Source organism: Humulus lupulus, chromosome 8, assembly GCF_963169125.1.
Source record: "Humulus lupulus chromosome 8, drHumLupu1.1, whole genome shotgun sequence".
NCBI classification, from domain to species: domain Eukaryota; kingdom Viridiplantae; phylum Streptophyta; class Magnoliopsida; order Rosales; family Cannabaceae; genus Humulus; species Humulus lupulus.
The window spans coordinates 159763975-159779636 of NC_084800.1; the positions used below are offsets into that span (position 1 = coordinate 159763975).

General features: G+C 34.6%; 1 protein-coding gene across 1 annotated transcript; it reads left to right on the forward strand.

Annotated features, from left to right (window-relative positions):
* Window positions 1-9494: 9494 nt before the first annotated feature.
* On the forward strand, window positions 9495-14697 carry LOC133796204 (uncharacterized). Its single transcript, XM_062233684.1, has 6 exons — window positions 9495-9729; window positions 12045-12434; window positions 12547-12591; window positions 12800-13693; window positions 13841-13954; window positions 14036-14697. The coding sequence occupies exons 1-6, from the start codon at window positions 9495-9497 to the stop codon at window positions 14695-14697; spliced, it is 2340 nt and encodes a 779-aa protein (XP_062089668.1).
* Window positions 14698-15662: the final 965 nt, after the last annotated feature.

The following is a 15662-nucleotide window of genomic DNA, read 5'->3' on the forward strand; positions in this document are numbered from 1 at the left end:
TAAATACTAGAATTTTAAGCTATATATTTAGTGATAGTATTGACAACCCAATTAGTATAGTATAACTGGATAATGATCGATCAACAGTTTTAATAAAACGGGAAAAAGAGAGATCAATTAATAGAGAAAAGGGCCCAACGGCCTAGAAATAAATATGTTTAGATAGGCCTACTTCTTCTAATCATTACAATAAGCATTGCTCCAACCCTCAATGATCGACAAACAGAACAACTCTTTGTTAAGAACTCGACCCAATTTTCCCAAACCAAAGAGATTAGATGAGGAAATTACAACAAATCTGGATTTTTTTTTAACTTTGAAAAATATCGCAGATTTTTTTCTTTAGTTTCTTATGACTTATGTTTTTTGTTTACATTTTTATGGTAAAAAAATTTCAATGTATTTAAAATATTTTATTTGTATACCATATTGTATTTTTATATAATTTTAGTAGCTAGTTTAAATATGTTTTGAGGTTATTTATATAATTTTAGTCTATTTGCAATATTATTTTATCATTCATATTTTATAAAACAATTTTTTTCTTTTTTCTTTACATAATTTTTTGAAAAAAAAAAACTGAGACTTTCACCATGTTTTTTATTCACATTTTTTTCTTCTTTTTTTCTTTTCTTCACAATTTTCTATGTAGTAACTAGTTACCACTATCATAATAGTTTTTTTTTTTGTTTTTTATGTGGTTGTAACTGTTTGTCACTATCAATTTTTTTTATGTGATATGTGTTAACCAGTTACCACTAAATATGTTTAGATAGGCCTACTTCTTCTAATCATTGAAATAAGAATTGCTCCAACCCTCAATGATCGACAAACGAAACAACTATTTGTTAAAAACTCGGCCCAATCTTCACAATCCGAAGAGATTAAATAAGGAAATTACCACAAATCTGGAATTTTTTTTAACTTTGAAAAATATTGCAGTTTTTTTCTTAAGTTTCTTATGACTTATTTATTTTGTTTACATTTTTATAGTAATTTTTTCACTGTAATTGAAATATTTTATTTGTGTACCATTTTTTTATACAATTTTAGTAGCTAGTTTAAATATGTTTTGAGGTTATTTTTATAATTTTAATCTATTTGTAATATTTTTTTATCATTCATATTTTATAAAACATTTTTTTTCTTTTTTTTACATTATTTTTTGAAAAAAAATAACTAAGACCTTCACCATGTTTTTTATTCCCATTTTTTTTCTTTTTCTGTTTTCAATTCTTTCTATTCTTCACAATTTTCTATGTAGTAACCAGTTACCACTATCATAATAGTTTTTTTTTATGTGGTAGTATCTGTGGGTGACTATCAATATTTTTAGTGATACGTGGTAACCAGTTACCACTATCAAAATAATTTTTTATTTTTTTAAGTTGTATAATGGTATCTGGTTACAATTATAAAATCATTTTTGAAATTTTTAGTAATATGGTTGTAATATGTACCACAATCAAAATAACAATTAAATTGTAATTGGTTAATTAACCAGGTCTGAAGAAAGAAAAACATATATGAAAAAAATAAACTAAATTGATCATGATAGTAACTGGTTACTTAAGCAAGTTTGAAAAAGAAAAAAATCTTAACTGATCGTGATCGTAACTGATTACTTAGACAATGTGGAAAAAAAATTAGATGTAAACAAAAAAAAAACTGATTGTTATCGTAACTGGTTACAGCTAGGTTTAAAAAAAAAAATCTGAAAAAAAATGAACAAGTCGTCTTGGTACTTGACTAGTTATCCTGGTTTGAAAAAAAAAAACATATCTAAATTGTAAAGACCTGGAAATACAAGACTAAAATAATGCTGAATTATAAAAAAATTTCATTTTCTACAATCTTAAAAGTCCATAAAAAATACCTTTGAAACAATGTATGCACATACTTGAAATATTACATCATAATGGTTCAAAAATTTCAAACTGAGCCAAAAGTGTTAACCTTTTTACAACACATCTTTTCCAAAATACCTTATACCCAAAGGTGGCCCACATGTACATCCCGCAGATAGACTCCAACGGTCACTGCTCTGTCTTGCCCTTACCCTTACCTACAACATGAAACAACTAAGTAAGTGATAATGCTTAGGAAGTACAACTTTACAAACATGAAGGCAAACAGATCAATTGAGTGTCAATGACCAAGTCATTGACCTAGCATGATATAACTTACTAGAATTAAGGTTTTAGATAAAATCTAGACTCAAAGCAAAATAATTCAAGAATGCCTAAGCATCCTGACACTAACAACCATAAACATGACAAAAGATATAAGAAGTAACAACTTACAAATACCCAACCAACCAGCATATATATACTACTTTTAACTGTTGGGTTTTATGCCCTTATAGAACCATGTCGGACATGTAACACGATTTCATATTGTCAATAAAAGTAGTAGAAATAATTTAGTTTGACAACCGTGTTGCTTGCTTGTTTTATGATATGATTATTGAAATAATATAAACATTTATAAAATCCCAAACATATGGATAGTTACAATTATAGTGACTTGGTCGCAATGGATTTTAATTGTAATTATATGTTCAAAAGAACAAGTCCTAAGATTAGAACAGTGCATTAGTTTTTCACTAATTAGGAAATCTACGATATGATCTACTTACACATTCGGCGGGGTGTGATGTCTTGTCCAAGGCATTGACCAAGTAGATAAGATCAGATGTATTTGGTTACATCGGACTAGGACCAATATTGATTATTGATTGATAAATAAGTATCTTTGTTATTAAATCTAATCAATGTCACAACGTTGACCATATGTTAAGTCAATCTTAATTCTGAGTGATAATATTCTGCTAATTATATTATTTAAATCTTTTGACTTGTTCGTTACCAGCTTACCTTACGGTCTAGCCCATACTTACTTCTTGGAGATTTAATAGTGTCATTGAGTGGGAGTATTATTCATAGATATGAAATCTATTACTTCTGTATGAGAAGGGAAAATATGATTTCCTTAATTGCTTTGTTCAAAAGGTTAGATGATTGAGATCTCATTTATGTGATTAAGTGCTTTTCTTTACAAATTCTTAGTTCTTTGAGGGAACTTGTTGATGAGGAGGTGACTATGAGGGTTGGCATGGTTAGGTCGTCTCTGCCAAAGCAATTGGAACAGGTTGTCTGTAATTTGATAGAAATAAATTTCTTGTTTTAGACAATGTTTATTTTATTCATCGATTTAGTAGGAACTTAATTTCAGTCTCTATGTTGCATGAACAAGGTTTCGATATTTCTTTTAATAATAATTCGATTGTTATCTCGTGATTTGGTATTGAAATATGTCATGAAAAATCAAATGATGGGTTGTATAAACTTAACGCAAAAGAGCATTCTATATATAATTCTAAAATGTTTAAAGTTGCCATCCCAAGATCTATTAAACGTCTAAAAACATATTCCGACATTGAAACATATCTATGGCATTTGAGATTGGGGCATATTGTTTTGGATAGAATGAATATACTAGCAAAGGAGGGACCTTTAAGAGAATTAACTGTTGGGTCTCTTCTAGTTTGTGAATCTTGTCTGGAAGGCAAGATGGCCAAAAGTCATTTCAATTCAAATGGTTCAAGAGCCATAGAATCACTCCAATTCGTACACACCGATGTGTGTGGACCGCTTAATGTGCAACCTAGAGGAGAGTTTGAATATTTCGTCACCTTCTTTGATGATTATTCTAGATATGGTTACCTATATTTGATGCAAAAGAAATATGAAACTTTTGGAAACATTAAAGAATTCCAAGCTGAAGCTGAAAAACAATTAGGTAAATCACTGAAAGTTCTTCAATCTTATCGAGGAAGAGAGTACCTGGATTATGAATTCGAGGACCACCTACGTGAGCATGGAATTTAATCCCAACTCACTACACCAGGAACACCACAATAGAATGGTGTGCGTGAAAGAAGGAACAAGATGTTATTAGACATGGTTAGATCAATATGAGTTACTCATCATTACCACTGTCATTCTGGGGCTATGCTATTCAATGTGCAATGTACATATTGAATATTGTTCCTTCCAAGTCTATCAAAAAGACAACATTGGAATTATGGAATAGTACTAAGCCTAGTTTACACCATTTTTGTATTTGGGGGTGTCCAACGCACATGGTGAAAGGAAAGACTGGAAAGCTGGTATCTCTCACTGAAATGTGCATGCTTTTGGGATATTCCAAAGAGGCTAGAGGTGGTATATTTTATAGTCCTAAAGAAAAAAAAAATTTGTATCGACAAATGCTATTTTCCAATGAACAAAGACAAAGAGGAAACCACAAGTTTTAGTCAGAACAATAGAGAGCTTCGTCGTAGTGGGAGGGTTGTTAGGCAGCCAACTCGCTATGAATATGAAGTTCAGATGATTGTGTCTGACACAAACAAAGATGATCCATTGACATATAGAGATGCAATGGATGATTATGACAAAGAAAAATGCATGAAGCCATGAACTTCAAAATTGAATCGACGTATTCCAATTCCGTCTAGACTCTTGAAGATATTCCTTAAAATGTTAAACCTATTGGTTGCAAATGGATATTATAGAGAAAAAGAGGAGTAGATGGGAAAGTTAGAACTTTCAAAGCTAGGCTTGTAGCCAAGGGTTAGACTCAGAGAGAAGGGGTGGATTATGAAGAAATTTTTTCTCCTGTAGTCATGCTTAAATCCATCCGCATACTCTGTTATATTATTTTATATAATATAATGTAATATTATATTATATTATAATATAATATTTTAGATTAAATAAATGTGACAAAGTGTGTCACATATTGTAACATATAATAGAGAGTTACAATATTTAGATATATAAGATATATCCAAATAATGTAACATATTTGGTGTTACAAATTTGTAACTTCCAAATAATACCCTTTATTGTGTAAATTTGTTGTTACACAATATTGAGATCAATTTCATAAAGCCATATGTGATATGGCTGTTAGAGATATGATTTTAACCCCAATAATGTGTTTTGGGAGTTACAAAATCATTTGGGAGGGTTTGGAACCGTTTGGAAAAACAGCACATTTTTTTTTGTGCTGAAATTGGTCGGTGGCCACGGCCACCAACATTCAGTGGCCGCGGCCACAGGCCAAAGCTGACCAATTTTTCAGTTTTTTCAATCTTTGTTGAACGGCTCAAAAAACCCAAATAACTCCCAAATCTCATTTTTAATTCCATATTAATCCAATTAAACATTGGTAACAACCATGGGGGTTGGTGGAATTTGAAATTCAAAGGGTGTCTCTAAACTCTATATATAGGAGCCTATAGCTCACTTGTAAGATACAACATTTCTATCCATTAGAGCACTTGGCTAGAAACACCTTGAGGCTTGATAATTCCAGAAAGCTTTTCCAATATCTGAGAGAGATCCCTTAGTGCTTGAGTTAGGGGGAAATAAGCTTTTGGACAAAGGTTTCAAACCTTGTTCAAGTTAGTGATCCCCAACACTCTTCACTTTGGTAGTGTGAGTGAGAGTTGCTTCTATTTATTTTGTTTGTTCTTTCTTTCTATTCTATTTCTCTTCATCTTCATATTCTTCTCTTTTGTTTATTTGTATTTCTTGTTTTGAGTTGTAATCTTCTTTTCTTTAATTCAAACATTTTACTTTACTTGTAACATTTTGCTTTGAGTTGTATTTTCACCATTCTCTTCTTCTTCTCTTCTTCTTGTTCTTTAGTTTATTTGTATTTTCAGTTAGAGAGTTGTAATCTTATTCAATCAATCATTATTTATTTGTAATATATTGCATAGAGTTATAATATTATTATCAATTTCCATTGAGGCAAAACAATTTTTCCTAACATACTCTTCTCCATAGCTGCTTGCATGGATTATGAGTTATGACAAATGGATGTTAAGACAACTTTTCTGAATGGCTATCTTGACGAAACCATTTATATATCTCAATCAGAAGGGTTCATAGTAAAATTTCAAGAGGAAAAAGTTTGCAAGCTTCTTAGGTCCATTTAAGGACTCAAACAAGCTTCAAGATCTTGGAATCTGAGATTTGATGACACAATCAAAACGTATAGTTTTGAACCAAACATTGATGAGCCATGTGTCTATGAAAAAATCAAAGATGGCATCATGGTATTCCTAGTTCTTTACGTTGATGACATCCTACTGATTGGTAATGATGTGGGAACATTGACAAAACTAAAGAAATGGCTTTGCTGAGCAATTCCAAATGAAAGAATTAGGAGATGCAAACTATGTAGTAGGCATAAAGATCATTTGGGATTGTAAAAAACAAAGTTTTCGCTTTGTCTCAAGCTATATATATAGATAAGGTAATTAAGAGATTCAGCATGCAAAATTCCAAGAATGGTGATATGCCAACCCATCATGGAATTATCCTTTCTAAGAAGCAGTGTCCTAAAACACCTCAAGAAGAAGAGATATGAGACAGTACCCCTACACCTTTGCGATAGGTAGTTTAATATATGCTAAGCTATGTACAAGAACTGACATTTGTTATGCAGTAGGGATAGTCAGCCATTATCAATCCAACCCTGGATTGAGTCATTGGATTGTAGTAAAGAATATTCTCAAGTATCTTCGGAAAACAAGAGAATATATGCTTGTATATTGAGGTGGTGACCTGAACCCCACTTGATACACTGATTCTAATTTTCAATTAGATAGAGATAGTCAAAAATTGACTTATGGATCAATTTTCACACTTGGTGGAGGAGCTGTGGTCTGGCGTAGTATTAAACAAACCAGTATTGTAGATTCTACCATGGAAACTGAGTACATAGCAGCTTGTGAAGCAGCTAAGGACGCTTTATGGCTAAAGAAGTTCTATTTCGATTTGGAAATTGTTCCAGATATGAATAAGCCACTTGTCCTATACTGTGACAACAGTGGGGTAGTAGCTAACTCAAAGGAACTGAGAAGTCACAATAGGGGAAAGCATATTGAAAGGAAATATCACTTGATCAGGGATATTGTTCACAGAGGATGTAGCAGTTATGAAGATAGCTTCAGAACATAACCTTGTCGATCCTTTTACTAAGACTTCGTCTACCAATTCTTTTAAAGATCATGTTAGATATGGGTTTGAGAGAGATGTCTCATTTGCTTTAGGGAACGTCAGAGATTATTGGGATTAGTGTTTTTTAAAGCATATGTTTTGAACAATGTTTTATGAAATAAATAATTGAAATAATTTTTTACATATATTGTTTGTTTATTATTATTGTTAGAATAATATTATATGAATATCAGAAAATTCTCAAATTTGTTATTGTGACTACAATCTTGTATTTGTACGAGAGGATTAAAATTGTAGGGAACGAATTTAAACAGTTTGCAATAAAAACAAATTTATATGGAATCTTTGGATTAAATACTCTAAGTACGGTTCACTATTATTATGAATACATTTAATCTAGATCTGGATTACTTATATAGTAGGACATCTTAGTGGAGGTACTTTGTACAAAGTGGTTATACATGAACAGGACCCGATATGTTATTAATACTAAATAATATCGTTTACTTAATAAATATTAATTAAATATATCAATAAGATGAGCATATACAAATTGATCTTAATCCTGAAGTTATTATGAACTCCTGTTTATGTCATATGAGTTCTTTGGTGCACCCATTATGGTTTGTCAGAATGATCAGGAAGAATTTTTTTGTCTTGGGAACTCATTGATGTAAATGGCTGGGGACATAATATACATAAATGGAATCTATAACTTTCTGAGATGAATTGAATAATGGTTCTCTTAAGGGTTTGCTTTTGGAACTGAAAGGTTATTGAACTCAAATTCATAAATCAGTTTATGAATTAACCTTCACTAGTAAAGTTAATGGTACTTAATCGTCTCTCTCTCAGCATTCGCTGGAGCTATGGCGAGGAGGAAGACGAAGCAAGGGAAAGTTAAGACGCCGGTGGTCAAGGTTACCAGGAAAAGAGGTCCGACTTCATCTGATAAGGTGATTAAGACTAAATCCATGCCTGAGGTTATGGGTGTGGAAGTGATTGAGTTTTCAGAAGAGGAGAAGGCTGATGAGGAGGATGGCACGACTGAGGACGAACCTGATCTACTTACTCCTAGATCGATGATGAAAAGAACACAACAGGAGCAGGCAATACGAAAGGAGTTCACCAGTTATTTGGAAGCCATGAAGAGGTGCGAATCACAGATTAGGTCATGTAATATTGCTTCACCCCCAATTCTTCGTTCTGGGAATGTGATACAAAATTTAAGCAATAAATTTGGAGAATTAGGGGCTGGGGGTTCGAAGGTATCCGATGGGGTTAAAATAGATATGGATGATATTGAAGATGAAATTTAATACTGGAACTCTGCTCTGGTTTGTTACGTGTTAGGGGCAAATCCACCTCTAAGTGTTTTTGAAGGCTTTGCCAGGAGAGTTTGGAGAGACAAAGGCATAGACAAAATTGGATTATTAGCACATGGAGTGTTTATAATTTGATTTAAGGCTCTGAATACTAGGGATACTATCTTGAATGGAGGCTATATGTTCTTTGATAAAAAGCCAGTAGTAATGAAGCTGTGGGATGCCTATACCGATTTCAAGAAAAAAGATGTTAGCTTTGTACCTACATGGATTCAGATTCATGGACTAGACTTAAAGTACTGGGGCGAAAGAGCTCTGTTTAAGATTGTGGGGCAGGTGGGGACTCCATTGATGCTGGATTCGATTATTAAGAATAAAGAGAGCCTGACTTACCCTCGGGTGATGGTGGAAGTGCAATTACATCAAGAATTTCATGAACTGATTTCGTTCACCAATGAAATTCACCAGAAAATTGATTTAACAGTGAAATATGAATGGATTCCTATCACATGTGGGAAATGCCATGGAATGGGACATACAACTGATGTTTGCAGGAAGGAAGAAGAAGTAAGAAAGGAGTGGGTGGTTAAAAAGAAAGATTTAGGGAAGGCTCCTTTGGAGGAATCACAAGGAGAATATGAGGAAGGTTTTTTGCCAGTTAAAAAAGGCAGGATAACAGAGGTGGTCAATGCAACAACATTGTCAAATAATTTTCAGATCCTAGGGGAGACAGGAGAATGCTCAATTGTTGGACAAGTAGATGTTACGAAGCAGGGAAGGGGAGATCCTCCCCTGGAGAATGGATAGGATCCTAGGTTGGAACATCAGGGGGATCAATAATCGCCATAAACAGGAAGAGGTCAAGTGATTGATCTTTTCAATGAAGGTGGGTTTAGTTGGTCTCCTTGAAACTAAAATACAGGCTCATAATCTGGGATCTGTATATGTAAATATGTTTGCGGGTTGGTGTTTCTCAACGAATAATGCATGGCACAAAGGAGGTATAATTATGGTAAGTTGGAATCCGGGGATGTTTGCAGTCAATATTCTGAAATGCACTAGTCAATTAATGCATTTAGAAGTTACCTCATTGGTTGGTAAGGAAAACTTTTTGGTTACTTAAGTTTATGCAATGAATGAAGAAAATGGAAGAGTTCCTCTTTGGACTGATTTAAAAGAAATTGCAGCCAAGGTGAGTGATCCATGGCTCATTTTAGGGGACTTCAATGATATACTTAGTGTTGAAGGAAGAATAGGTGGAAAGAAGAGGAAAAAATGCTCAGGTGCATTCAAGGAATGTGTGGAATGCTATCAGGTAGAAGATGTGAAGTTTACAGGATCTTTTTTCACTTGGAACAACAAACAAGGTTTGGATACTCAGATCTATTCTAAAATAAATAGGGTATTGGCAAATCAATAATGGTTGGAAAAGTTTCCAAATGCCGAGGCTGTGTTCATGTCAGAAGGAAATTGTAACGCCCTACTTCCTTAGAGCCATTACTAAGTGATTTTAAAAACGTGCTTTCAACTCGCTAATCGAGGTTTTAAGTCAAACAGTGTAATTAAACCATAAACAAAGGAAAGACTTGAGAAATAGTAATTTCCATAGAAAATCATAAAAGTTTTACACTTGGGATCCCAAAATACAGTTTAGAAATATTTACAACATATAAACTGAACCAAGTCGGCTAGACGACAAAATCTAGGTTTATTTACAAGCATCTCCCAAAATCCTCTGGCTGGGGCAGCCAGGCTGGCCAAACATGTACACGCTGCCTCACGCCTGCTGTACTCATGGTTGGTTGATCTTCTCTTTACCCATACCTGCACCACAAAGCATCTGTGAGCTGAAGCCCAGCAAGAGAACCCACAAACAGATAACATACGCAACACATATATCATGCATATAAAGAGGCCACCAATGGCTAAACACATATGGCCTAGCCGTCCCAGGTGTTTACCAAGCCCTGAGTTAGCGGACCACGCTGTGAGGATATCCCAGGTATCCTTCTAGGAACTCGCCCTGGCAACTTGCACTCCACGTGCTCAACGCTGCTCCCGGCCCCTTGCCATTCTCGGTCTACACCGTTCCCGGCTCAAGCTGACCATTCACATCATAATATACTTAACATAACAAGCAAGTATCGAATTCTAGCATAATCAGATAAAGGGCTACGCCCCGCAGTTCTATCATATTGGGCTCGGCCCTGCATATCAATTTTATTCAAACACATTGGGCTCAGCCCTGCACACAAGCTTTATGGGAACAAGGGTTCTCTTACCTGAGTCTCGAGCATTCTGAGCATCGATGTCCCGAGCACAGTCCTCTAATGTGAGCCTCGCCGAAACCCTAGTCACAACGCATTAACAATGTCCATCCATCACATTCTAATCCAATAAATAACTTAGAGCCATAACCCTAACCTCCGGGTCCTTGAATTCTATCAATCCGGGTGATAGAATCCATCCCGAGCCTTACCCCTTAGTCCCCAAGCCTAAAATACCCTTAAAACTCAAACTGGCACAAAGGGCCGCGACCCCACCCACAAGAGTCGCGGTTAGCCTCGGAATAGAGGCTAGTACCTCACTGACCCCCACACGGGCCGCGTCGCGCCCACCACATGAGCTTCTCGGCATCCCATGGCTACGCGCGCACATGGGCCGCGACGCACCCCTCCTAGGGCCGCGGCTCTCACCTCCAAACCCAGAATTTTCCATCTTCTTCCCTACCTTTTCCTCAAGCTAACTCATTCAAAGCCTACTTAACAAACCTAGATAAATAACACATGTATACCAGCTCAACAATAACTCAGTAACAACATCAAAACCCATTAGAATCCACCCCAAAACTCAACTAGACCACACAAGAACAATTCGAACTTGCTAGCATGCATACTCTAATAACTAGGTGCAACTCTAAACTTATCCACCATAATCAAAGCTTACCTCTTGCTGAGTTGAGCCTTAGAACCAACCCCCTTATGCTCCAAGCTCCCTAAATCCCAGCTGAACTCCTTAGATCCTTAAGTTGATTCCCAAAGCTTCCCTTTGATTTTGCCTTAGAGAGTGAAAGAGAGAGAGGAGAATAAAATCTAACCTTGGTTGACAAGAGAAGTGCAAGTCGGTTTCTCCAAGTTTCTAATTAATTCCTCTTTTTGTTTTATTTGACTTAAGTCTAAAGGGTTACCTCAAGGCTCGGGGTACCAAAACGTCCCCGAGGGAAAAATGGTAAATTTACCTAGTATTCCCGCCTAGACATTCTATCCTCAAATATATCTCCAAATATTTATTTTCATGTCTCGATAATCCCATAACACACCTAGTACCCAAATTACCCCTCAACTCACCCCGAGTCTGAATCTCAACCCCGTTGTGACTCTCTGGCTAAGTGCTCCCTAGGATTGTCTCGGATCGTGCTGCACAGACATATCACATATATAACATTTATCACATTCATGCCCCTAATAACCAGACGGGGCCCACATGCACATTTAACTCACTAAACATGCATCACTATCATATATTCACACTAATTCACCCATTAACATATTAAAGCATATTAAATCATTTATTTCCCTCCAGGCACACTAATCAAGGCCCTAAGCCCGATTAGCGAATTCGGGTCGTTACAGAAATTTTGATCATTGTCCTACTGTATTATATGTTTACCCAACTGTTCCAGCAGGGAAGAAGCCATTTCGTTACTTTAGAATGTGGCAAAAAGCTCCAGATTTCCAGGAGAGATTGAAAATGATTTGGCTGGTCAAAGATGGTGGTGCACCAATGTATCAACTTGTCCAGAAGTTAAAAATAGTTAAGAAGAGACTTCGGGAGATAAACAAGTTTGAGATTGGGGATATTCAAGCTGGAAACTCTAAGCGATATCAAGATCTGGTAGATTGCCAAGCTAAATTACAACTGAAGCCTCTTGATATTATCCTCACCATAAAGGAAAAGGAAGCTAGAGTAAGGTACACTGAAACACATAAAAATTATGTCTCCTTTCTTCAACAAAAAGCAAAATTGCATTGGTTGAAGGATGGAGATGATAATTCCACTTTATTCCATACTAGTATTTGGACTAGGAGGGTTGCGAATAGGATTTGTTCGGTTAAGGACATGGATGGTGTTTGGGTTGACAAACCATACAAAGTGACTGCAACTTTTTTGAACTTTTATTATAGCTAGTGGGGAGCAAATTGTAGGGAAGGAAAACAGTATTGCCTCAGGTGATTAATCAAGGGCCAATTGTAACTGAAGTTCATACCAGATTATTAACAACAAAGTACTCTAGTGAAGAGGTTAAGGCAGCCATTTGTTAGATTCCTGGAAATAAATCTCCGGGTCCTGACATATTTAGCAGTTTCCTTTTTCAAGATAACTGGGAGGTGGTTGGTAATGAAGTCTGTGAAGCTGTGAGATCGTTTCTGCACACAGGAAAATTTCTCAAGGAGATTAATTCAACAACTCTTTCCTTGATTCCCAAAGGTAAATGTCCAGACTCTGTTATGGATTTTCGTCCTATAGCTTGTTTTAATGTTGTCTACAAAGTTGCAACTAAGCTAGTTTTATCTAGATTAAGAAAGGTTCTTCTGGACATTATAGCTCAGAACCAAAGTGGATTTGTTCAAGGGAGGTATATTGCATATAACATAATGGTGTGCAAGGACTTGATTAGACATTATGGAAGGAATAATTCAAACCTGAAGTGCATGATCAAATTGGATTTGAGGAAGGCATACGATACAATTGAGTGGGATTTTATTAAGGAAATGTTATATTCATTTAAATTTCCTGAAGATTTTATTAAGTTGATTATGATATGTGTGAGAACCCCAAGATTTAGTCTCATGTTTAATGGGTCTTTACATGGTTTCTTTGAAACTAAAAGAGGTCTAAGGCAGGGGGATCCAATGTCTCCTTTACTGTTTGTGTTGGGGATGGAATATTTATCCCGAATTATGGTGAAAATTAGTAAGAAAGAGGGATTCAAGTTTCGTGACAGATGTGGACCTCTCAAGCTAAATCATCTCTGTTTTGCAAATGATGTTTTGATTTTCTATCATGGGGACTTTAAGTCAATATACTTCATGCTCCGTGGCCATAAATTGTTCTCTCAAACATCTGTTTTGCAACCGAGCGAAGCAAAGTCAGCATTGTACTGTAGTAATATGGATGATTTGGAGGTGCAAAGAGTAATTGATTCTTCTAGTTTTACTAGAAGTCATTTACCATTTAGATATCTGGGGATTCCTATTTGTGCAAAGAGAATATTAGCAGCTGAGTGTGAAGTTCTAGTGGAGAAGATGGTTCAAAGGATTAAAGTTTGGAGTACCAGGAATTTGTCTTATGCGGGCAGAGCAACATTGGTGAACTCTGTTCTTCTAGAAATACATTCTTATTGGGATTAGATAGTGATAATTCCTAAAAAGGTTCTGCAAAAAGTTAATTCAATTTGTATGAGTTTTTTATGGAAAGGTTTGGCTGAGTCTAGTAGTTCAGGACATGTTTCTTGGGATGATATGTGTAGAGCAAAGGCTGAAGGAGGTTTGGGATTCAGAAGGATCAAGGAGTGGAATGAAGCAGCAATTGGCAAGTATGTATGGGCAGTGGCAATGAAGAAAGATTCTCTATGGGTTTGATAAATACATGCTGTGTATATTGGTGATGAAGATTGGTGGGCCTACAAGGCCCCGAGTGCCAGTAGTTTGTACTGGAAACAGATTGTCAAAGTAAAGGAGAAGTTCAAGGACCTTAATTTGATTCATCATCTCTCAAATGGGGTTTATAAGATAGATGAGGGGTACAAAGCTATTGTTTCTTCTCAACAAAAGGTTCAATGGCAAATGGAGGTCTGGAATAGAACAACAATTTTGAAGCATAGATTTATACTATGGCTTGCAGTACTGGATAGGTTGCAAATGAAAGATAGATTGTTCAGATTTAACATAACTACTGATGATCAATGTCTTTTGTGTGGAAGAAACAAGGAAACCCGAGAACATGTCTATTTTGGGTGTTACTTGAGCTCTCAATGTCTGAGGCAAATCAAGAGTTGTTTGGGTTGGCAAACGACAGCCAATACAATACACAAGTTGCTGAGATGGATAGCTAAGGCAAGACTAAATCATTTTCGGAAGCAAGTGATTACAGCTGCTCTGGCAACTTTGGTTTATCAGATTTGGTGGTGCAGAAATGAGGCATTGTGGAGTCAAAAAGTTTATATAGTAGCCATATTTACACAAAGAATTCAATATAATGTAAAGCATAGAGTTAGAAGTATTATGCTTAACAAGATACAAATGATAGATAGAGATTGGTTTGAGCAATTGTAATAGATTCATGGCAGACCTTTTAAATGTGGTGCTGCTTAGGTTGTAAATTGGAAGTTCATGCTATACACAAGTCTGATTTACCAAAAAAAAAAAGTTAATGGTACTTAAGTAAACAAGATATAATTAAAGAGGTTAAATGGTAACTAATTCCAACATTAATTATGAACCATTAATAGATGATTGAATTGTATGTAGTGATTAAATCGATGACCAGTTTTATGATTTAAAAGTACTCAATAAATAAATGTCTATAATTACAAGAGTGCAATCTCATATTTTTAGTGGAATAATATGGAAATTTATAAACTAAGGTTATCATATTAAAGAGTTATAATTAATTATCTAAATTTATTGGAGCTTGAAATTATAGGCCCATATAGGTCCCAGAGATGACTCAATCAAACACTATTCAAGGTAAGAGTTGAAATTGGGAAACATCTGGAAAATGACATATTTGAAAGAAATTTGTTCTTGATGGTCAAATATGTAATTGAGACAAATTAATTAATTAATATATTAATTTTCGAAATTAATAAATTAATTAATTATATTTTCGAAAAATATTATTTTTAATTAAAATGACATTTTCGAAAATCACATTTAAATAATTAAGATAATTAATTTTGAAGTAATTAACTTTATTTATTTAAATGAAGTAAAAACAATATTTCTGATAATTCAAATTGGATTTGAATTTGAAGTGATATTTATTCTTTAATTAATCTTATAAATAAGTTATCAGGTTTATATATTTTTGAATAAATAATTAAAAGAAAATGGTTGGAACACATCCTTGATTTTAGGGAAGTGTTACACGCCGCACTGTATTTGGGGTGTAACAGAGTCCAAGAATGGGTCTTGTATATCTTTTATTTAAAAAATTATTTAATAATTGATTTATAATATAAATTTTGAATTTTGAATTTCAAAAAATTAATTAATTCTTTTATAAATTTATCAGACGG